General features: G+C 61.5%; 1 protein-coding gene across 2 annotated transcripts; it reads right to left on the bottom strand.

Annotated features, from left to right (window-relative positions):
- Positions 1-2941: 2941 nt before the first annotated feature.
- Positions 2942-13649, bottom strand: PANX2 (pannexin 2). 2 transcript variants are annotated; one of them, XM_070599243.1, is made up of 4 exons: positions 13463-13649; positions 12807-13011; positions 4774-6219; positions 2942-4264 (listed from the first exon to the last, which is right to left on the bottom strand). In XM_070599243.1, exons 2-4 carry the CDS (start codon positions 13000-13002, stop codon positions 3921-3923), a joined length of 1986 nt encoding a protein of 661 aa, XP_070455344.1. In that variant the 5' UTR covers positions 13003-13011; positions 13463-13649; the 3' UTR covers positions 2942-3920. The 2 variants fall into 2 exon arrangements, with proteins under 2 accessions (XP_070455344.1, XP_070455343.1); XM_070599242.1 differs by lacking the exon at positions 13463-13649 and having other exon boundaries at positions 12807-13432.
- Between the last annotated feature and the right edge of the window lie 10387 nt (positions 13650-24036).

The following is a 24036-nucleotide window of genomic DNA, read 5'->3' as shown; positions in this document are numbered from 1 at the left end:
TCAGTTCCCGGTCTGTAAAATGGGGATGACGTTCGTACGGCGTCCACGGGGTGGTTTTACGTCCAATGATACAGAACTGTCAGTCCCGCACGAGAAGGACAGCCCATAGGGGAACGCGAGGAGCGCACACGTGGGCTCCACTCGGCCCTCCCGGTCGGCGCGCAGCCAGCCGGGGCGGGGGCCGTCGAGACTCCTGCATGGCGGTCAGGGTCCCCAGGAGGGCTGGCCCGGCCGGAAGCCGGGACCCCAACCCTTGGAGGGGCCGGGGGCCTCAGGACAGGCGGACCCTGGCGAACTGGAGCCCTCGTCCTGCTGCCAGCGGAGGGGCCCGGTCCCCGAGGGTCCCGAGGCTGGACCCTCGTCCCCATCTGGCCGAGCAGGCGGCTGCCAGCAGCCTCGGGGCGTGGGAGAGGGCCGCCAAGACTCCCCACCCGCCCCTCCTCCGGTGCTGCGCTCTCAGCGCCCTCTCCCCGGTGGCCTCACCCCCGGCGCAGCGCCCCGGCCCCCGCCTTGCCGGCGTCCGGCGTGGTGTTGGCGGCCTGCCGGAGTGGCTGTGCACGTTGGGCGCTGAGGGGCTGTGGCCGGGCTGTAGGTGGACGGCGCGGGCTCCCCTGGGCCCAGGGTCACAGTGTACCCTCGACTCGCTGCTCGCCAGCGGCTGCTTGGTGCCGGCGCCCAGGACTTCATCCTGGGCCACACCAGCCTCCTGGTGGCCGTGGCTGGGCCGGGCGCCAGGCAGGTAGTGGGTGTAGTGATGGCTTGCCTGCTGGCCCCGCGCCTGGACCCCCAGCAGCTCCCCTCGACCCCTAGCTGGAACCCTTGAAGCTCGTGCCCACCTCCTCGACCCTGAACCCGGCCAGGTCCCTGCCCCAGGCACTCTGACCTGTGCTTGCCCTGTGGCCAGGACTCCAGTCTGCAGGAAGCTGTGTCCCTGCTCCCCTGCTCTGGCCTGTGGGAGAGAGGGAGGGGCTCCGCTGAGGGAAAAAGGGAGAAGAGAGACATGGGACAAGTCACTCTGGGGCCACGGGCTGGAGTGGGGGCCTCAGTAATGACTGCCCCTGGCAGGCTGTCCTCCCCTCAGCCTGGAGCTATAAAGGCCACCTGCAGGCCTGGGAGTGAGGGGTAGTGCATTCAAGCCCCGTGCCTGGTCTGGGCCTGCAGGGCCAGTCCTTCAGCACCCAGACCCGGACACTGGGCTTCCCCTCAGGTTCCAGGAGAGCCCTGGCCCCAGCCCTGGGTCTCTGAGGAGCTGCACCTGGCACTGTGACTTGTAGGGGTCACAGTTTCCCGCATTCTGAGTCTGGGGGTGGCCCTCCTGTGGTCCAGCTGATGTGGGAGATAATCCCCCATCCACTCCTGGCACCAGGCTGGGCTGTCTGCTGGCAGACACAGAGGCTCCACCCCCACATAGCTTCCTGGTCCCCGAGGGGCCTGGCTGGCCTCAGGGTGGCCTCTGTCCTCCTTGGTGGAGGGCGCACACTTCTTGTCCCCACTCTCTCCATCCAGTTCTCACTATTCCCTTCCTTTGTGCTGGCACAGATCGCTTCCACCCTACGGACCACCTTGGCCACCTTCGCACAGGAAGGCAGCGGGTATTTACCAGGTGTTGCGCCATGGTCCACTCTGGGGCACTTTCCCGGGGGTTTGGAGCAAGTCTGGTTGAGATGCCCACACTGTGCTGGTGTGGTGGGAAGAGGCCTGGGTTCCAGTCCTCGCTGTGTGGGATGGGGTGCAGGGTTCTCTCTGACCTCTTGCCTTGTGAGAGGGACAGCAGCGCCTGGCCACCCTGCCCGGGCTGGGGGAAGGAGCGAGGAGACGGAGGGTGCGAGGGTGTTTCAAAGAACACTGGAGCCCACAGGGCACCCTCTTGCACTCGCCGGGCAGGGTGGCATCCCCCACACTTGCAGTGAGGTGTTTGCTTCCACGGGACGGTGACTTGGGCCCTTCTCTTCCCCAGCAAACCAGGACAAGGGGTCAGTTCACACACCAAGGGCCTGGACTGGTGTGGGTGCAGACATTCTGGGGCTGGCAGCACATGTGTTCACTGGCAGGACGGAAAGTGCAGGAGATGGAGTCACCACACTTCAGGACTCTGGGACCGTCTCCACTCTCAGTGAAGCCACTGGGGCGGGAGCACTGCTGCCGTCCCTGTATGCAGGGTGAGCTGGAGACCGTGGAGGGGTCTTGCTGAGTGCAGCAACTCAGGGCTGCTCCACGGTGGTGGTGGTGGTGGGGCTGCGGAGAGCTTCTGGGAGCCCAGGCCAGTCAGGTCCACTCTAATCTCGGCTGCACCCCGCCTGCTCTAGCCCCCATGGGTTTCTGGCTCAGCTGCCTTTGTTCAGACCCTCAGGGTCACCTGCTGTGGCCTGCAGTGTGTGTGTGGCTCTGTGCTGCACCCACGGGACCAGCCTCATCCCCACCCGAGTCCTGGGCCTTGTGATGAAGGCCCCCCACCCTGGACCCTTTTGACATTATGAGCATCTCCAGAGCACATCAAGGGTGCCTCTTCCAGGAAGCCTTCCTAGGTTTTGCCAGCTATCTCTGTTCCCCCCAAGTGTATCCGATGGCCTCCTGCCCCCAAGCATGATGGAGGGGACAGCTTCCTGGGGGCTCATGCCTTCATCTTCGCTGAGCCTGAGCCCTGTGGGGCAGGGGCCCCCTGAATCACCCTAGGGCCCAGAGTGCACACATGTTAGCCAGATGCCATGACACATCAACCATGAGTGACAGCAGCATGCTCCTGCCTTGCTGGGGGCTCAGCAGGGCCCTGGGCAACCTGGAGGGCAGCGGAGCACCTCCCCCGGCCCTGCCATTCACCAGCATCCCCCTGTGATAATGGCAGGTCAGGGAGGGTCATGCAGGTTGGATGGAGGTGCCCAGATGTGGGAGGTCTCGCCATAGCACAGGCCTCCACAGGATGGACCACTCGGGACTCAGGTGGTACCAGAATAGTATTTATTGATATGCTCGGTGCTACCTTGTTAATACTGTCACATTGTTGCCGTGGCTGAGGTAATAGGACAGACCCGCCGAGTGCCAGCCCTGGACCCCTGGGAAGCGGCATGGGCCCTCAGCCGGGGGCTGGTGGCCCGGGTGGGGACATGGTTATTGCATTGGACTCCTCCCCTCATTTGCACACTGGCGCGCAGGCCTAGTCTCACACACACTTGCTCACCCCCGCACCTGCTCACATACACACACACACACTTGCACACACCTGCATGCTCGCCCAATCACACACATATCCACTTGCACACTGGCAGCCTTGCCCATTGCCCACATGCTCGCATGCTCACACACACCGTCCTTGAAGTGCATCCTAAGTCTCCTTGTGACACACACGCTAGCGAGTTACAGTAACCAGAGTACAATAAAGTACAGGTGTGTCAGGTACAAGGAGAAAGTGCATGTTGATCTTTGACTGGAGGGCAGACCCTGGCACCTCCCACCTGAGGGCTCCCAGTCCCTGCAGCAGGGTGAGCCCTGAGCGGGACCCCTTGGGAGTGGCCAGGCCCGGCTGTGCCACCATCCCCAGTTTTCTTCCAGGCTCAGTATCCGAACTGTCCTGCCACAGCCCAGCCCCTCACAGGCCAGTGTCCTGGGCCCAAGACAAAATTGACTAAAAAAATAAACTCTTCATCTCGCAGCCGAGTGCCTGATGCAGGGGTGGGGGGCGACTCTGGCCCTTTCCGGCCGGGGGCTCCACTGGGGTCACAGCCAACCCCTGGCCCAGCCAGCACCTTGACGATGCCATCTGGGGGGGCGGTGGGAGAAGTGCTGAGCCCCAAGGCATGCGGACAGGAGGCTGGGGGGTGCGGGCGGTGCTGGGCAAAGCAGAGGCCGCGTCCACTCGGGGCTGGGGTCTGCGGCATACCTCGGTCATGCAGAGGGCCTGTGATGGCCAAGGCAGCCCTGTCCCCTCAGAACTCCACAGTGCTCACTACTGTCCTCGGCTCGTCAAAAGTGGCAATGAGGATCTGCTGTGGCGGGGGGATGGCAATGAGGCTGCCCACGTCCGGGGGCACACGGGGACCCCCGTCCTCCTCCTCCCGGGCCTCGTACAGGGTGCTGATGTGCAGCAGTGGGTGGGTGGCATTGCGGCTCAGGATGGCGAGGGGGTCAGCCTTGCCCAGGCTGGCTGGTGACAGAGGAGCGGTGGCGGGGGCTGTCGGGGGTGAACAGACGTGAAACGGGCCCCCGGGGGGAAGCGAGCCCCGAGCCGGCTCTCCTGTGTACAGGATTTCCTTCTCAGGGAGCGAAGCATCTGCAAATAGCCAAGAACACAGGCGCGTCACACCCCACAGGTGGCCCCTTTCTCTACCGCCGCTGACCCCTCCAGGTCCCCACCCGGCAGGCTGGCTGCAGAGAGCCTGGTGGGGGCTTGTGGCTCTAAGGTGCCCTGGGACAGGTGGCCTCAGCCTGACGGGCCAGCTGCTGCTCTCTGCACACAGCCACCTGCCTGGGCCAAATCTCTAGCTGCACTAGGAGCAGCCACACCCGTTTCCAGAACGTTCTCAAGGGCCTGAGCACCTTGCTGTATGTCCCTGCTGGCCCTGGGGCCCAGCCTTGTCCTCCTGTGTGCCTCACAGGGCCCTCGAGGATCTTGCCGCCCTGGCCCTTTGCCATCAGCTGGTTCACTCCTTGACCTCCTCACACTAGGTGCCTGGTATGGAGGGTGGGGTCCTCCCTTCCCTGGGGCCCTGGACACCCACTCCCTGCCCAGGACCAGGCAGCTCTCTGGGGGGCCGCCCTCCTCCTCCTGGCCCTGCCTACCTTTGGTGGGTGCAGCGGCCAGGGCCAGCCCGCACTCCTCCGCCTGGGACAGGAAGCCCCCTTCCTGGCTCCGGGAGGCGGGCAGGGCGGTGGGCACGGCCTCGGGCTTGGCCTTCTTGGTGCCCAGGATGTAGGGGTGCACGTCCAGGGAGAAGTGGCGGGCATGCTTCTTGTCGGGGGCGGCGCCCGGGCCCGGGGTGGGGCCGCCCTTGTAGTGCGTTGCGCGCGCACCCGCGTCCAGCAGCGGCGCGATCAGCGTGTCCGTGGCCGTCTTGCGGCGCACGGGCTTGGGCTTCTCGGCCTTGCTGTTCTCCACGCGCATGATGGCCAGCTGCTCCTTGAAGGGCTGGGGCAGCGGGTTGCTGGTGGGGATCCACTTCATCTTCTTGCGGGGCCGCTTGACCACGGGCGGCTCGGCGGAGCCCTCGGGCTCGGCGGGGTTGGCGCTGGGGTCCACGGTCTGCACGCCCGTGTCACGCACGGTGGGCGTGGCGTCGTGGTTGGACTGGGCCAGGGCGGCCAGCAGCTGCCGCACCACGTTGTCGTACATGAGGTCGCTCTCGTTGGTGATGAAGTCCAGCCGGTTGAGCGACTTGATGTGGTCGCGGTTCTCGTTGCAGAACATGGCCAGGATGTTGATGTCGCAGAACTGCGAGCGGCGCCACTGCCGGCGCGTCTTGATGCCCACCTTGTGCAGCTTGTCGAAGATGAAGTTGCTCTTGCGGAAGATGAAGAGGTGGATGAGGTTGACGAGGATGATGAGGTTCATGGCGCAGAGCAGCACGATGTCGACGCCCGCCACGATGCGCTGCAGCTGCACTGACGGCAGCTTGCAGCTGACGCGCACGGCTGGGCCCCCGCCGCCCGCAGGCCCGTCCGGGGACGCGCCCAGCGCGCAGGTGAACTCGTTCTGCTTCTGGGTGGCGTAGTAGGTGCACAGGTAGGAGATGGGCGCCACACTGAGCAGCAGGATGAGCAGGTGCCGAGCCAGGTACAGCTTGGCCAGGAAGTTGCTGCGGCCGCGGCGCTCCAGGTACTTCTCGAACAGGTTCTGCTCTGGGCTCTTCTCCTTCTCCGCATTCTCGATGATCTCGCGCCTCTCGCGCTCTGTGATGCCGGGGCCCTTGGACTGGATCTGCTTCTCGATCTTGGGAGCGCGGCCCTCGGCGGCCCGGTGGTAGCAGTTATCGATCTCTTGCAGCAGGAAGTTGAGCTCCGAGGTGAGGCGGGTGGAGGCCAGGAACTCCCAGCCCAGCGCGGGGACGTACATGATGGCCGCGAAGGCCAGCAGCGAGTAGGGCAGCAGCTTGTGCTCAAACAGCGACGGCCACAGGCTGGCGTCCACACCGGGCAGCGCATCCCGCAGCTCCGTCCAGCAGTAGCCGCAAGCATACAGCGCCTGGTCGCGGGTGAAGTTGTGTGGCGTGTAGCAGTAAATGGGCTCCTCTGCGGGCAGAGAGGGGACGCGGGCTGGGCCCAGCTGCGGCTCAGACCCCCGGGCCCCTCCCACACAGCTGCCTGCACAGGGACTGCTATGCCTCAAACAGAAACCCCCCAGTCCCAGGCGGCTTCTCCTCCCCTATGTCCTCACCATGCTGGTGGGGGTCTCACCCTGGGGATCTCCGACACACAGACGACAACCCCCTGCGGCACGGGCTACAGCTCTGCCTGCCGCAGCCCTGGAGACCAACCTGCACTTGGAACCTCAGGCCCATCTCCAAATGCCACAAAGTTTCCAAGTACACATGGGGAAACTGAGTCCCAGAGAGGGGCAGGACAGGCCATGCCACTCAGCTAGGGGCCCTCTTCCAATGGTACAGCTGGACCAGCCCCTGGCCTTGCACTGCCCAGGGCTCTGTCTTCAGGGAGGGCAGGTGGCCAAGACAGGTCCTGTCGGCCAGAGGCAGTTAGGGTGTTACAATGAAAAAGAAGCCAGTGGGGGTCTGCCTGCCCTTGAGGGGTGAGGGGTCTCTCCCCAAGACCCACTGTCCTGGGGAGGGCAGGCCTGGGAACCCAGGACGCTGGGTGGGCAGGGGCAGTGACCCCCCAGAGTCCAGCAGGAAGCGGTCACCAGCAGGACCACTATGTCTGCCACGAAGGCAGAGCAGTGGAGATCTCCTCCCAAACAGCAGGAAAAACAGTCCTCACTGAACTTCGAGTTTTCCCTTCCAGAAGACGATGGGTGCAAACCCACTGGAAGAGGAGGTGTGTGACGCTCAGGCCCACACAGGGGTCCACCTGCGGGGGTGTCCGTGTGAACACTTCCCCCAAGGGTAAACCTGGCAGGCGTGGCGCCATCCTGTGTGCAGTGCTGGCTCCTAATGTTTTCAGCCCTGGAGGCCGGGTACCTCTGCTGTCAGGCCAGGCTTGAGCCCCTCTCCCCACACAGCCAGGGTCAGCAGGACCTCCTGTGGGCCAGGAGAGCCTTGGCCCCCAGCCCAGAGGGCACTGTCCCCAGCACCCTGACCACAGCCACCATGTGGCACATGTGCCAGGCCCGCCACAGCTTCAACCCTCTCTCTCACTCTCAAAGAACAGCCCCCAGGGAGGGTCTGCTCAGCCTTCCACTGCTCCAGCTTAAGCCCTCACCTCACAGGAACTGAGACAAGGAAGCAGCAGGAACCAACACGTCTGTCTGCCTGCCTGCCCGCCTATCTGTGTGAGCCCGAGCCCTGAACGCATGGACAGAGAAACACATTTGACGCTCGTAGAAGCAGATGGTCACTGCTGGTGCTGTGCATGGGCCGAGGGGGCTGGGGACAGCAGCCAGCTACACATCTGGGCAGAGACCCCACAGAGGCCCACGGAGAGCCTCTAGCCCCAGCATTCGGAGGTCACTCGGCCCCTCACTGAGCACAGAGCCCAGGCCATCGCCACTAGGCTGACAACCCTACACTGTCATGAGGGCTGAGGGGGGCTCAGAGTAGGCCTTGGGGATCACCAGAACAGGGCCCACAGAACATTCCAGGGGGTGCAGTCCTATGGTCGTCTGGAGGGGCCTGGGGACTCACAGAGGGCTTGGGAGCAGGAGTGGATGGGCCAGGTGAGCTTGGCTTAGACTTGGTGGGTGGTGGGTTCAGGGGCTCCCTGAGGAAGCTGCTGCCACATGAACCTGAGAGATGGGGGCCTGGCCAGGGACAAGGGCAGAGAGGAGGCCTGGGAGGGTCAGGAAAACTATCTGCAGCCCAAGGTCCCCAACAAGGACATGGATTTGCGGCCTAGTGGAGAGCTGGGCTGGAGAAGGCAGAAGAACTAACTGTCTTGGTTGAGAAGATGGCTTTTTATTCATTTATGTTTTGTCCTCACAGCCAAGCCGGAAGCCAAGGGGTGGCCGACCCTCCTCTCTTGGGGGGCAGGGAGGCCTCGGGACGCTGGACCCCAGCCCAGCTCCAGAGAGGCCACAGGGGAAGTGGAAGAAGGCTCTCAGTGGCCGTGAGCACTGCAGCCACAGAGCAGCACGCCCCACAGGCCCTCACGCCTCCTCACGCCTCCTGGGCTCTGCCACTCTGACCTCAGGCCCCGTGGGCTCATCCACCAGGGTCTCCCTCCTCCTTCAACCTGCCCGCACCTGCAGAAGCTAACAGTGCCCCTGAGCCGCAGCAGAGAGGGTGCGCCGGCCACGCAGGTGCCAGAGGAGGCAAAGGTGTGCAGGTGGCCCCGCATGGAAGTGCTGCTCTGAGTCTTCCGGCTCACGCTGCAGCGGCCTTGGTGCTGGGCCTGACTCTGGGTGGGAGCACGGGCGCAGCCACTGTATCACAGCAGACCTGGGGCACAGGGTGCTCACACACGGCAGTGCCATGGGGTCCCTGCCCGGGCAAGCAAGGGTGTCTGAGTGGGGACAAGCAAACAGAGCCAGCTTCTCGAGGGCCCCTTTCCCAAGAGGGCAGCATTGTGTGGACCCTGGACCCCTGGCTATCCCCTGAGAGAGGACACGGTGGCCTAGAGGTCCTTTGGGTCCTGGGTACTCCTGGAAACCCCATTGCTGAGCACGCGGGCCAATGACAGCGCCGCGGAGAAAGTCACTCCGGAGCAAGAGCCAGGTGCTGGTGATGCAGCTTCAGGGAAGAACCAGTCTGTGCAGGGGCCTGAGGCACCACTCCGAAGGCTGCTCCTGACCCCCAGGCCAAGCCTGGCCCTCAACAGCGTCCCCTCCTAGCCCTGAGTCTGGGTCCTCAGCCTGCCCATGCCCAAGTGCCCTTCCAGATGGAAGCTGACTCACTGCCCGCCGCCCCAACCATCCTGCCAGCGCCTGCCCCTCAGGCCACCCTCCTGCCCTGTTCACTTGGGGAGTGGGGATGTCCCTCCCAGTGCCGTCAGCTCTGTGAGCCTGCCGCTCTGGCTGGCGGGCCCCTCCTCCTCCTCTCAGGCCCCTCACCCCAGATTGCTGCCAGACCCTGCAGCCGTCATGGGACGCTGCGGCCAACTCCCCAAAGCTGTTGTGTGCTCATCTCCAGAACCTGCAGCCAGGTCACCTGACATGACTCTGCAGGGGGATCATCCCGGTTGTCTGGGGGACCTGACTGATCACAGAGGTCCTCGTAAGAGGGAGGCAGGAGGCTCAGAGTCTGAGTGAGGTGGAAGCAGAGGTCGGAGAGGAGAAGAGGCCCCTCGGCTGGCCTTGCAGGCGGAGGAGGCGAGCTCAGGGATGTGGCGCCTCTAGAAGCTGGGAAGGCAAAGAAGAGGCTCCCCGTGCAGCCTCCAGGAGGGAGGCACCTGATGGCACCTGAATCTTAGCCCATGAGACTCACCTCAGGTTCCTGAGCTGCAGAACTGGATGGTAATAACTCCCAGTTGTTCCTAGCCGCTAACGTGCGGTCACTTGTCAGAGCAGCCGCAGGAAGCTGGCACGGGGTGGCTGTGCCTCCTCTGCCCAGACCCTTCCCCCAGCGCCCCCAGGGTGGTGCGAAGAGCATCCTCCCAGGGTGCTGGGGGCCTGGCGGGTGGGACCACTACGCAGGAGCGGGGGACCCTCAGAGAGCACGGGGTAGGGAGGTGGCAGGGGCACAGAGCTGTTCTTCCTGAGCTGCTGGGTGGGGTCTCACTGCTCACAAGCCCACCTGGAGACCCCAGGGCTTGGCCCCTGAGCTGCAGCAGCAGCGCCTCCCGAGGGCTGTCAGCCACGCAGGTTCTAGGCCCACCCAGGCCTGTGAGGGGCTGTACCTGGCTCTACCGAGGCCCGTGGCCGCTCATGCTCCTCGTCCTTGTGGGACAAAGTGCTCCCTGCCTTTCCTCCTCAAAAAGGACGGCTGAGGGCTGAGCGGGGCGAGCACACCTGGGGACACCCGCCTGCTGGGAGAGCTGCAGCCAGCTCACGCGGAACCGATTATTGGGCCATTTTAAGAAAAAGCAGCTGTTGGTACCCCTGTCTGGGGCCTGAATAACATCCCAGGAACTGCCAACCCTTCAGCTCTGCCCTCCCCTCTGTCTCGGCCGTGCCCACCTGACCCCTCTGACTTCCGCTGGGTGGGGCCGTGTGGTAGGGGTCTACTCACAGCAACCCGGGCCAGGAGCCGCCCTTCAGCCTGGGGACATGACAGCCCTGGCATTTGGTGGGTTTCGAGGCGAGGCTGCCCCAGGCTGGGGGCTAGCACCGCCTTCTCGGCTCCTCACAACCCTGACGGCCAGCATGCATTTGCCAATGTGTCCCCAACAAGCAAACCAGGGCACAGAGAGGACAGCTCTCCCCTGGTCCACAGCACACAGGGAGGACCGGCGCACCCAGAGTCCACCCCAGGCAGGGTCGGTGGGGGTGAGCGCCGGAGCCCCTTGCTCCCAGCTGGGTGCCCAACCCCATTCGTTCTGTGACCGGGGACAAGATTTCCGTGGGGCAAACCTGCCTCGCAGGCTGGGCATGCTCTAGAGGCAGGTTTCAGGTCTGGATGCTGGACAGCAGATGCTGGCACCCACCTGCCACCACTCAGAAGGCCTTCCTTATCCATGCTGGGGATGCACTGCCCACATCAGCAGTCGGACTAAGGGGTGCACACGTTTCTGTGTGCAAACACAGGTGGATGTGAAGGGGCAGGCCCATGTGGGGAGGCCAAGGGCACTGCCAGGACCAGGGATGAAGGACACACCAGGAGAAGCCCAGGCCTGGCTGGATGCAGACAGGTGCTGATGCCCCACATGGGGTGAGCCGGACTCACAACAGAACACCACAGTGGGGGCCCTGTGCCAGGAGGTCACCTGAGGGTGACTGAGTCCTGAGCTTGCCCTACTCTGGGTATTTGCAGTGGGTAGAATTGTGTCCCCAGAGGATGTTCAAGTCCCAACCGTTGGTCCCCATAATGTGACCTTTGGAAATAGGGTCTTTGCAGGTGTGATCAAGCTAAGATGAGGTCACAGTGGAGTACAGTGGCCCCCAATTCAATCAGACGAGGGAAATTTGGATACAGACACCCAGGAAGAAGATGCCTGAGTGAAAACTGAGCCAGAAATTGGATGCTGCCGCCGCAATGAAGCCAAGGAAGGCCAAGGACAGCCGGGAACCAGAGAAGCACCACCAGAAGCACGGAGAGGCAAGGAGGGACCTGCCCCTGGAGCCTCTGGGAGCCTGGCCTGGAGGCTTGCACCTTGATCTCAGCCTTCTGGCCTCCAGAGTGTGAGAGAATAAAGCTCTTGTTCTGAGCCACCAGTCGGTGCTCATTTGTTATAGCTGCCCCAGGAAACGAATACATCCATGCTGCCCAGACATGCGAGGCACACCGTGCAGGTCACTGAACACACAGGGGTCATGCCCACATCTGAGTATGCTGTGCCTCCCAGCGCGGGTGTTGGTACCCTGACCTCTGGAGTGTCTGAGTGTCTGGCCACCGGCGTGCCCCCGCCCTGCGGTGAGATTAGGCAGCCTGTACAATGTCCATGCTCAGGCCCAGCGGCCCCAGGTCACAGGGACCTCTGAAAGGCAAGACCTTTGTGAAAGAGCCAATGCAGAGTGCAAGACCATCTGCCAGTGTCACTCAGGGGACAGAGCCACACATCCTTCCCCCCTCCTGGAAGGATGCACAGGAACCCCAACCTCCTCTGCCACGGACTAGCACCTCTGGCCTCAAGCACAGCTGATGGGCTTCCTAGAGGCCTCCCTGGATACTTGGGCCCTGAGACCCCTTGCCAGCCAGACTCTGGGTGGAGGGCGCCATTTCCTGTCTCCACCTGCCCGAGCCTTCCCCTCAGGAGGGCTGTGGCAGCAGGAGCTACTCCTTTTCCAGGTCCCTAGGCTGCACAGTCCGGCCCACACTTTCTGTCCATCTTCCTGCCTCACCTGGGGCACTTCTTGTTAGGGGCCCTGAAGGCACCCCACGATGACCAAATCTAATCAGGCCCACCTCTATTGACTTACGGCCTCCACATCTCAACCCCGACTCTGCCCGTCCTTCTCTGCCTTGTCCGCTTCCCCTTCCACCTGCATGAGCCTTCAGAGGCTCCGGGCCTCCTGCTTAGGCCAGGCGGCTCCATGGCCCACCACCGCCTCAGGCTGCCTCCAGCCCAGCCGGGCCTCATGGTGTCTGTGCAGACCTCCCCAGGCACCCAGTGCTCCCAGGAGGCCTGACTTTAAACCTGACCAGAACCTGCCGGCCTCAGGGACCCCGCCCCACAGCCCCTGCCCAGCAGCGCGAGGGCTCAGCCAACCTCCGGCATTAGCTGTCATTCTCACCAACTGAACCGTCCTTTTCTGGTCTCCACCTGGCCACTCCTCCTTCCCTCGGATCCTGCCCACTCCCCCTCCTGGTCTCCCCTTCCCACGCCAGACCTCTCCCCTCTTTTGTGCAGGACGGGTCCACACGGGTGCTCATGGTGAGCGAATGGAAGGTAGAAACAATAAATCTGAGAAGAAAGGTCTCTGAGGCAGCCCCAGCGACTGGCGACACGTGCAGGGATGGGCGAGTGTGAGGGTCTGCTGGGAGACTCCTGGGGCGCCGCCACCACCGCCAGGTCCCCGTGGGATGGAGTCGCGAGGTGGCCTGAGAGGGGACGCGCCAGGCGCTGACACCTGCGGGCGCGCCCCTTCCGCCCGCGCCCCCGCGCCGCCTCACCTGCGAAGTTCTTGGTGAAGACCAGGGTGACCAGCAGGATGGGCACGAGCACAGTGCCGATGGTGACCACGCGGTCGAACGGCAGCTCCAGCTTCAGCTGCAGCAGCAGCGCGGCCAAAGCGCCCGCCTTGTCGTCCTGCGCGCCGGGCAGGATCAGCTCGCGCAGCTTCTCGCCGGCCAGCAGCGCCGTCGCCATGTCCGCGGACTGTTCCAGGAGGTGGTGCATGGAGGGCGGGGGCGCGGCCCGGGGGGCGCGGGCGCGGGCGCGGGCGGGGGAGCGCGGTGCGCGCCGGGCGGGGCAGCGGGGCACGGGCGCGGGATGCGGGGGACACCGGGGCGGCGGGCGGGGGACACTGGGGACGCGGGTGGGGGACACCGGGGACGCGGGCTGGGGGCACGGGCGGGGGCGCCGGAAAGGGTAGCAGCAGACGCTGGGACCGAACGGGGGGCGCCGGGCGGGATAAAGGGTGCAGGGCCGCCGCCCCCGTGGGCAGAGGTAGGGCCGCCGGGGCCCCGGGGGATGCGGGGGGCGCAGGGCCGCCGCCCCCGCCTCGGCTGCAGCCCAGCCGGGCCCAGGCGCGTCCTGGCGGCGGGGGCGGCGGCTGTCCCTGGCTGGGCCCGCGGCCCCGCTCCCGCGCGGGGAGGGGGCTGTTTACCTGCGGCGGCTCCCGGCGTGGCTCCGCCCCCCGCCCCCCCCAACCCCGCCACGCAGATGCGGCGCCGGCGATGACTTTGCAAAAAATATTTAAATTAAAACGAATTGACAATGACTGGTCCCTCTTCTTCCTCAGGTTTCGAGAGGCTGAGTTGGGGGCTCTGGTCGCCCTGGGGGCGGGGGGGGGGGTGGTAGCGCACACGGTGGAGATGCGGGAGGGGTGGGCTGGACCAGCCGCACCCCAATCCCTCGTTCGCCCGGCCCAGTGGCCGCGGGAGCCGCTCCGGCGAAGAGGGGGTTCCTCGCTCTGCCTCCTGCAGTCTCTCCGCCTGCCTACCCGAAGCCTGGCCGCCACTCGCGGAGGGTCACGGACACGGACAGGGGACTGGACACCCCCTTCCCCAGCTCGGGACAGCCGGCGCGCGGACACTGCGGGCGCCTTTCCTCACCGCCTCGTGTCCTCCCCCGCCTCCACTGCAGCCGTCACCCCCAACTGAACCCCTGACCCCTGTGCCCCCGCCGGGGTCTCCCCACATCACCTCCGCGGTCCTGCTACCCCTCAGGTCCTTCACATCCTCCCCATCACCCCATGCCATCAACAGGCATTGTCCGGTGACCTGTGCCAGCTCCCGGGGTAGCCTCTGGGGGTCTTGGCGTTTCTGGCCTGGGCTCCCTGCCACCTCCCTGACCTTCATCACCCCCGATTCCGATCCCAAGCTTATCCATTTCCTCCTCGCCTTCCCTCAAGAACAACTGCGCCCACACTTCTGGGTTTGGTCTCAGCGGAGAGCGCAGCCGCCACCTTCACGCCCCACTGCCTGCCGAGACCCGCTGCGGTGGAGCGTTTTTCTTTTATTCTTTCGTGGCTGGTCCCCTTCCCACTATAACAGGATATACTCGTGCTATCTTTGTAAAATATTTAGTGTGGTTGGAGTTTTACCTTCATTCAATAATTCATGCAACAATTGAGTCTTGAGAAGCAGTATTTCTGGGCCCGAGGTCTGCTGTGAGCAAATCAGCGCCCCACCCTGGGGGCTCAGATGGGGTGTCCTGCACCAAGGGTCCCAAGCGTGGGCTTCACACCGTCTGTTTTTACATTTCTTAAGGGTCTCTATGCTTTTAAAGATCACAGGGGCCTGTCCCGTGGCGGAGTGGTTAAGTTCGTGTGCTCCACTTCGGTGGCCCAGGGTTTCACCAGTTGGGATCTTGGGCATGGACATGAGACCGCTCCTCAGGCCACATTGAGGTGGTGTCCCACATGCCACAACTAGAAGAACTCACAACTAAAAATGTGCAACTATGTACCGGAGGGCTTTGGGGACAGAAAGGGAAAAATAAAATCTTAAAAAAAAAAAAAATCAGGCATGTTTCAGAATGACGCCCAGCCCTGGCTTCCAGCACGTTTTACTTGTCTACTACATGCTGAGGCAGGTGGGCTGCCTCCAATTCCCCCCCAAGTAACTCAGACACCCCCAGATAATCCAGACACCCCCAGACAATCCAGATATTCCCCCAGATAACCCAGATGTCCCCCAGATAACTCAGACATTCCCCTAGATAACCCAGACATCCCCCAGATAACCCAGACACCCCCAGACAATCCAGACATTCCCCTAGATAACCCAGACACCCCCCAGATAACCCAGACACCCCAGATAACCCAGACACCCCCAGACAATCCAGATATTCCCCCAGATAACCCAGACACCCCCAGACAATCCAGATATTCCCCCAGATAACCCAGACACCCCCCAGATAACCCAGACACCCCCAGACAATCCAGATATTCCCCCAGATAACCCAGACACCCCCCAGACAATCCAGATATTCCCCCAGATAACCCAGACACCCCCAGACAATCCAGATATTCCCCCAGATAACCCAGACACCCCCCAGATAATGCAGACACCCCCAGACAATCCAGATATTCCCCCAGATAACCCAGACGTCCCCCAGATAACCCAGACACCCCCCAGATAATGCAGACACCCCCAGACAATCCAGACATTCCCCTAGATAACCCAGACGTCCCCCAGATAACCCAGACACCCCCCCAGATAATGCAGACACCCCCAGACAATCCAGATATTCCCCCAGATAACCCAGACACCCCCCAGATAACTCAGACATTCCCCCAGGTAACCCACATCCCCCCAGATCTCCCCGCTGTCCCCCAGATAAACCGGCAGGACATCTTTAAGGTCCCTCTGAGGACCCCTGAGTGGTGCTGCTGGGGATACCTTCCTTCTTGGTTTCCAGAAGGGCTGGGCCACACTCCTACCATGAGAAAGAGGTAGTGTCCCCACTATATTCCCAGCTCTCGGCATGGTTGCCTTCTGATACCTGCCGTCCCAAGGGTTGGAATGTGGTCTCCGTGTCTTGAGTGTGCCTTCTGGTTACACTGGGCTCACGCACCTCGACGTCCACATCTTCTGCATGTCTGGCAGTTCGCATCTTTGGCAGATGTGGGAGTTCTTGGACTAACGTCAACCCCTTTGTTCACCAGCTGTGAACTCTCCTCCCAGTCCTTCTTCTGTGGGTTTATCTGTGGGGTCTGAATAGAAGTCCTTAATTTTTATGTAGTTAGACATCTTTTTTATATGGTGTGTAGTTTGGGGTTTTCTTCACGATGTCAGAGAGGCGTTCCAGCGTCTCTCTAGGCGTGGGACAATTTCTCTTTCACATTCATTCTTCCGTGGCCTCCGAGCGGAAGCATTGGCTTCCACCCTCGTTTCCAGGTTGAGGTGAATTGTTCAGTTGAACTAACTTGTAATTTGGAGACTTCAGGAGACAACTGTACCAGAAGATGAAAACCTTAACAAGTTCTGTGGGCAAGATTACCCATTGAACACGCATATTTTTGGCTGGCAGACCATGCACGGAGGTAGTGAAGTGAGCTGGTTTCCCACCCTGCGACCACGGGTGCATCCTTACCTGGGCAGCCCGCTCACTGCCCCATCGCATGGGCCTGTCCCTTCACTGACAGCAGTGTGTTCTCATAAAGGTGGTTGTGGCACCATGCACATGTGGATGGGCGAGTGTCCCTTCTTCTTCTTCAACAATGACTCAAGTATGCACAACATTTACTTTTCCATCCACATTCTGGAAAGACTTGGTCAAGTTTCTGAAAAAGAAATCTAGCTGGAATGTTGACTGACATGGCCGTGAGTGTACGTAACTTGGGGAAAATTGAAGTCTGTTACCAAGTTAACTCATCCTCTCCATGAGGATGATCTATCTCTCCGCTTATTCAGACCTTCTTAACACCCCGTAATGGAATTGAAGTTATTTCTCTGTAAAGGTCTTGTTGCATTGGTGTTATTTTCTAGCTACGTCATAGTCTTTGTTCCTCTGTAAATGGCATCCTGTGTTCTCTGATGTGTTTGAGTTAGTGAGTCTAGTACGGAGGAACACTGTCGACCCCCGGAGGCTGTGTGTGGTCATTTGCAGGTTGTGTAGCGGCCGCAAGAAGATGGAGGGTGCTCAGTGCACACTGCTGGTGAGTGAGTGCACGTGCCCCTGTGCACTGAGAAACGCCGGGTGATCATCTTCTAGTCTAGTAGAGGAAGCAATGGAGCTGACAGAAGGGCCCCCAGCAGAGCTCAGGCCTGGACCCCAGATCCTGCGCACTTGCCACCACCAGTGTAGTGGCCACCTCGAATGCTGTCCTCACTCCCAGAGAGGGGCCTGCATGGGGATGGAGGGGCCAGAGCAGAGCAGGGAGCAGAGTCCTCGCTGGCACCCTGGATAGGGGCTCAGATCCTGCAGAGACCATGGGGCCCAACTCTCCCTCCTTTGGTCCCCTCCCCAGGAGAACGGTGGCCCAGACTGGAGAGACACGCTCCCCAAATCCTGTCTCAGGGGAAGCACCAGACTGGGGGCCCAGCTTGTCCCTTCTCTTGGTGACACATTAATGTGTGGCTTCTGACACATGGAGGGATTTTGAAAGATTCAGTGACAGTGCTAAAGCAGAACTTTTATTCCCATCTTTTTAGGTGAGTAAGTTTTATCAGCTCTTATATCTAGGAAGACGAAATATAGAAAAACAGGTAATGAGGACCCTGCTTCATTCCAGTCCTAAGCGATATTCTCCCAGGAGGACGGACAGCTCATCACCTGCTGCATTCCCCGCTCACTGTACTTCCATGTTTAGTTCTGTGTGAACTAATTTTGCAATGTGTGTGTGTCATTTTGACTGAGTACTTAAAATTGTAAGAACAACAATCCAGATGAAATTCTTGTTGCCAGGTTCAGCCTTATGGTTTCACAAATTAAAACGAATATACTGCCTCAATGTGCGTGCATGTTTATTGGGAGAAGCAGGGGCTGGGTCATGCTGCAGTAGCCAGAAACCTCGCTGTTTCACGGCTTAAGACAGTGAAGGGTTGTTGCACCCCATGTGGCAAGGTGATCGCAGGCTGGCTGGGAACTCTGTCCCTGTCCTTCCCCCTCACTCTGGGGGCTGGCAGCCACCATCCCAGCATGGCCAGGGGCCTGGTGGGAGAGAAGGGGAGCAGGTGACTGTGGCACTTCTGCTGGCGCTTTACTGGCCAGAGCTCAGCAGCCCCCACAGCGAGGGGTGGGGCACATCCCACTGTGTGCCCTGGACAAGAACAGACCAGCTGAGATGCCCTCAACTTCCAACCCAACATATGTTGCATCAGGATGCAATTCTGTGGGTGAAGCTCTGGGGGAAGGAGGGACAACGTAAAGTCTCCAGCTGTGAAGGGCAGCTTGCTGGGGTCCTTTTTAAGTGGATGAGCGTGAGTGTCAAATCGCGATGGCATTTTGATTCCCTTGGATACACTGAAAAGGCTGCTGTAACTGTTCTGCTTTAAAATGGCAACACTTACAATGTGCTGAGAATGAGCAGTTTTAAAAAGTGATGAAGAGAAATTTTAGATAACTAAAAAACGAGTGTCAGAAAAGTTGTTGATACTCATTCAGGGGCTCGCCAAGCAAAATAGTTGAAAAAGCCCAGCGCAGGCCACGCCTGCCCGCAGGAACCTCTCACCTCTGCTTCCCATGTCCGTGAGTGGGCAGTGTGGCCTCCTGACGACTGTGCCCCTCTGAGTGCAGTCCCGTGTGTGCTTCGTCCTCGGTCAGCAGAGCCTCCTGCCCAGTCCTTAGGGCCGGCCGCCCTCCCTCCGTCCCTCCCTCTTCTGTCCGATAGTCACACAGCGGCTCCTGCAGAGTCCGTGCCCAGCAAGGCTGCACCGAGTCCTCTACAAAAGGACCCCACTTGGTCTCTGGCCACCCCCCACACACCTCCAGATCATTGCTGAGGTGTCCCCTGTCCTGGAACCTCCGCCCACCCTAGATGCCAGCCCAGCGCACTGCTGCCCGTAGGACCCCGACTGCTTTTGTGCTGGTGTGTGGCGGGACTGTCCCCATGAAGGGTGGCCCCACACCTGCTGCCTCTTTCCCATATGCCAGGACATCCAGTCTCTGGGCCAGAGTGGGCCAGCCAGGCCCACGTCTCGCAGGTGAAGCTGCAGCCTTGGGGGATGTGCAGACATGTCTGGGGTAGCAGCAGAGGCCCATGATACCAGGTGGGCAGATACCACTCTCAGGACTGACCCCAGCTCTGCTATTTGCTGGAAGAACCCCGGAGGACCGAGGGTAGACTTGGCCACGGGTGCTCAGCCAACATGGGTTCCCTCTTCTAGCACTTTCCTGGGCCCTGCTGGTTACCACTTGGTGCCAGGAAAGCTCTGCCCCCTGGGGCTTAGCTCTGGAGAGGGAGACACGGCAAAGTGCAGTGCGCTGGTTGGAGATGCTGCCGAGGAGAAAGACCAAGGAGGCTGAGCGATGTGAGGAGAGAGCAGTGTGGTTTAAACTGAGGGTGGCACATAAAAAGGCTCTCAGGCAGGCTGGTGAGACAAGCAAGCAGAGGCTGGTCCCAGAGCTAAGGGCAAGATGTGGATTCTGGCTTTTCTGAGGGTGTGGTGGGGGCCAGTGGAGATCTGTCACTCCTGTGTTGACTGGGCCACTCTCACTGCCCTAAGTGCCCCGCCCCCAGCCCCGCCCCAGCTCTGGCCATGTCCTCTGTGGGCTTTGTGCCTCTGGCCGTCCTGGTCTTCCTGGGCGCAATCCTCTCCAGCCCTCCTCACCCTTCTCCAACATCCTGGGAACCCCAGGGTGACCCCGCCTTTCTTCCTGGCCAGGGGACTGGCTGCCCTGCCCCCGAGCCCCCGAGTCTGCCCACAGGCCCCTGACGCAGCAGTCCCTGCCCACGGAGAGGGTGCATGTCAAAGGAAGCTGTTGGAGAAGTCCTTTGCGCAGAGGACATCCCCTAAAAGGAAAACAACCCCCTTGGAATCTGGTTGGTGCCTGCCCTGCTGCATCCGGGACCCAGCACCCATCCTCCAGCCTCAGCTTCCGCACCCTTGCAGCGGGCCCAGTGGGGCCTTCCTACCTCCTCCAGCACAGCACAGCATAGCTTCAGAGACACACGCATGTGCAAGAACACACATGAACACAAATGCACACGCACTTGAACTCACACATGTGCACACAGTGGAGCTTGGTCATGCACAGGACGGAGGCCACCCATCCACCTCATGCTGGCCCAGGACCAAGGTGGGAGGCTGTGTGTACATGTTCTTTGCCCATGCTTTACACTGCTTCACGAACGACAGGCAGGGCTAGTCCAAAGAGGCAAAGGAGTGGGTGAGCCCCCTGCCTGGCTACCAGGGAGGCCCCTTGGGCACCGGGCTCGCCAGCAGTTCAGTGGGCCATCGCTGCCTGTCTACCCAGGCCCTCTGCTCTGTGCCCTGGACATGGGTCTGAGCCGACTCTCCCTGGGGAGGCCCACCTTCTTGGAGAGGACATTTGTCCTTGGAAGGACATCTGTCACACCCTGATGGGTTCCGGGTGTGGCCACAGGGACCACGGCCACTGAGCTGGTGGAGGCAGGCCTGGGCATGAGACCGAAGGAGAGGCCACCGAGGCATCAGCTTGGAGGGCAGGTTGCAGAGGCAGCCGGGTCTGGTGGGGCCTGCAGGTCATCCAAGTCAAAATGCTCTCTTTAACGAAAAGAACAGAACTATGAATCCCAAAGTAGGTTCAGAGCTGAGAACAGGACCACGGGAGTAGTCAGAGTCAGAGTCAGAGTCAGAGTTGCCCTTGGTGCTGTCAAGTGGGGAACCGATGGGTGTGGCCGAGGAGAGAGTAGGGGTAGGAGCCGTGACCTCAGCGTGGTTTGGGCCCCAGCAGCCTTGGTGTGGCCTGGGAGTGTGAAGGAAATGCAGGCCCTTTGCACGGCACCAGCTTTAGGGTGACTCCTGTGAGGCCCATGTGCCTGTGTGAGGCGAGCAGCTCTGGGAGGTGTGACTTTGTGAGCACCCTGTCACCTGCAGGGGAGAAGACTCCAAGGAGCCATGGTCGGCCGGGCTGAGGTGAGCAGCCCTCCCATTCCTGTGCCAGTGGGGACCCAGGGTACTCCCCAGGCCCTCAGGGTCCAGATTGGCTCTTTTCTCTATGTCAAGGCCACCTCGTGGCCCCAAATGGCTGCTTCAGCGCCAGCCATCACACGACTGTCAGCAGCAGGAAGGAGGCAGGGAGGCAGTAGGGCTCGGCCTCCCCCTTGAGGGGTATTTCCTAGAAGAGGCACCCAGCACTTTTACTTACACTTGAGGGTTAGAAATTTGCCACCAGACCTCACCTAGCTATTCTGGAGGTTGGAACTCCAGCCTTCGTTCTGGGCACTCAAGAGTCCAGTTAAAATTCAGGGGTTCTACTCTGACAGCAAGAAACACAGAACAGCTATCGGGGGCACACAGCTGTACCTGCTACAGCAGATGGGAGCAGAGCAAGAAGATCAACGAGGGGCTCCTGGGTTGGCAGGCAAGGGGTGGGCAGTCGGGACGCAGCTGCTTGGGGGGCAAGGGAAGGGCTCTGGGCTGCTGAGAGTCCCGGCAGCACAGCTTGTTCTGAAGGGGGAGCTGGGGTACCCATGAGGCACCTGGCTGGTGAGGTTGTGCAGGCCGGGGGAGAGACAGGGGCAGAGCATTTAGGGCCTTGGGCCTGGGGGCCATGCCAGGAGAGTCCAGAGACCAGAGGCTGTGGTATTGCTGGCGTCCAGTGAGTGTGCGTTTGGGAGACCAGGGCATCAGACCTTCACACAGCTGCCAGCTCTGCTGTGGAGAGTGAGGGCCACCAAAGGTGCCAGACGATGTCCCCAAGGAATATGCTTCCCAGGGGCCACACCCTGCAAGGTCCCTTCCCACACTCTGGTGCCCGACATGTGCTTGTAACAGATGGAACTGGTGGAGGGACCAGCTTTGCTGTGAGGGGGGGTCAGAGGGAGCCCTGCAGCCTCCCCTGCGTCTCCCCCTGGAGCTGGGAGAGAAGTGCAGCTACACCAAGACTGCCACATCAGAGAGGCCACGTGTGGACGCCCTACCACCTATCCCAGCTAAGCGCAGCCGTCCAGCACCTCTAGGAGTGCCAGAATGGGAGTGGCACCCCCAGGAGCCCCCATAAACCCCACCTGCCTGCGAGCACCACAGGTGTGTCCCCACCTGGCCGCATGCAGGAGTGCCTGCGTGATTCTGACCCACAGTCACAAGGTGTGACAGCCCGTGGCCGTTTGCAAGTGCAGGTTTGGGGTGACTTGTTACACAGCAGCCACTACCCAGGACAGGACAGCACAGCCGTGCTGGGAACCGTGGGGGAGGCAAAGGCCAGCGGGAGCCTGTCATGCACCCGAGGGCTTAGATGGGCTCCTCAGGTTGAGGCACTGGGGCCAGCCCCCAGATTCCCGTCGACAGCCCCAGGGGAGAGCCAGGGTCTGTGTGAGGTTTGAAGGCCCCTGGGCTGGGCTGCAGTCCCTCTGGGCTCTGGGCCACATCCCTCCCCGACTCTCTGGGGGGGTGTATGGGCTCCCAGGACCACCCTCTGCTCTGCCACCCTGATGGCTCTGTGGGGTCCCGGCCTCTGCTTTGCCCCTCCACCCCCACCCTCAGCAACTCCCTGTCCCACGCAGTCTACCCCAGGGGCCGCCCACCGCCTACCAGGCACCTGGGAGTGCCCGCCCTGGTTTCTCAGGCTGGGAGCAACATGAAGAAGTCAGAATGACTTAACTTACTTTCCCAGGAGAGCTGGATGCGGCTGCTGGCGTCTGGGGCTATTGCAGGTTTGCCTGGTGGGCAGCAGGCCTCCCAGATATTATTTCCAAGCACTCTGATGAACTATGCTTTCTATGGAGCTCGCTGGCTCTCCTTTTTGATTCTCCTGGGAGGCGGGAGCAGGAGTGGGAGCTGTCCTTGCTCACCAGGTGAGGAGACAGCAGTGCGGATGCCCGACTCGACTCCTGCACCCCCCAGCAAAGCTCTGGGCAGGAGCAGGTTCCAGCGCCCCAGGATGTCCTTGGCTCTGCCAGATCCGGGCCCTCAACCTCATCCTCCTCCCTGGCAGCTGCCTTTGGAGAGGGAACAGAGGATGGATGGAATTCCCTTCCAGCTCCACTGTTTCCAGGAAGTGGGTCATGGAGACAGAGCCATAGTGGGAGCCCACACTGGGTGTCCCTGGAGAAGCTTCTGGAAACCTGCCAAGACCTGGAGGCTGCCCCAGGACATTCACCAGCCCCTCCCTGCTGTGTGGGGCCCTCAGTGCCTCTGGCTGGACACCAGGCACAAGCCTACGCCCAGAGGGGGGCCCTGCTCACTACCTCTGGAGCTTGGCCCATTGCAGCACCAAAGAAATGGCACCCTCATCCCTCATCCCCTGGCTCCCACTCCACAGTCCAGCCTGGGTGTGAAAGCTCCCCCTGGCCAGTCGCTCCCCACTGGAGCCTCTTGGGTGCCCGTCCATGGCCTTGTTGAGCATATCCAGAGCCTGATTCCTCTGCCAGATAGCTCCTCGCTGTGCAGCTATGGCCCTAACCTCAGACCTGGCTGGGCTTATGGCAGCAGAGTGGCTCCAAATGGGGAGGCTGCCCCTTGTCTGTCTTGGGCTGCTCTGGAGGGGGGTCTACCCCAGCCCTGCTCCCTCCCTTCACCCAAATGGGCCAATGTCCTGTGTCCTGCCAAAGGCTGTGGTGGTCAGCCCTGTGACATGCTCCCTGACTTGCCTTCTGCTGGTTTCCTCTGAGACTCTGCCGGTGGGGTGACCTGGCAACAGCCCCCTCCCGGGACAGCCCGTGCACAAGGCCCAGAGTGAGCGATTCTTGAAGCACCAAGACCGGAATCTTTGCACATCCTGACAAACTACCAGCTCTGTTTCTGGGTCTAGCCCCTTCATGGCAGCTGACCCACAAAAGTTATTTGTGGGATGTCTGCAATCAGGAGATCCCCGATCGTGAAGTACCCAAGCCAGCGTGGCCACCGGGCTGGGTCGCTGGGGCCTCAGTTTCCCCACCTGTAAACCAAGAAGATGGTATTTCCAGTGTTCATAGCGGCCAACTGAGGGAGAGCACCGATTCCTTTGTGGGCCTCCCATTATTGCCCCAGGGAGCAGGGCTGGCGGCAGCTGGTCACAGGGTGCGCTGGGTTCCTGGGGTGGCCTCAGGACCGCCAGGGTGGTCACCTCTGCCTCATGCCTCCCCGCCATGCCCACGACACCCTGGTCCTC

The sequence above is a fragment of the Equus przewalskii genome, chromosome 29 (genome assembly GCF_037783145.1).
Source record: "Equus przewalskii isolate Varuska chromosome 29, EquPr2, whole genome shotgun sequence".
NCBI classification, from domain to species: domain Eukaryota; kingdom Metazoa; phylum Chordata; class Mammalia; order Perissodactyla; family Equidae; genus Equus; species Equus przewalskii.
Note: the sequence above shows the minus strand (reverse complement) of the source record. Positions and strands in the feature narration are given on the sequence as shown.

Excerpts from the sequence above, each read along its gene's own strand:
- PANX2 (XM_070599242.1), bottom strand. The coding sequence starts at position 13,032 with ATGCACCACCTCCTGGAACAGTCCGCGGACATGGCGACGGCGCTGCTG. Across the intron at positions 6,220-12,806 it reads CTTCACCAAGAACTTCGCAG|AGGAGCCCATTTACTGCTAC; the intron begins GTGAGGCGGCGC and ends CTCTGCCCGCAG. Across the intron at positions 4,265-4,773 it reads GGCCGCTGCACCCACCAAAG|ATGCTTCGCTCCCTGAGAAG; the intron begins GTAGGCAGGGCC and ends GGCTATTTGCAG.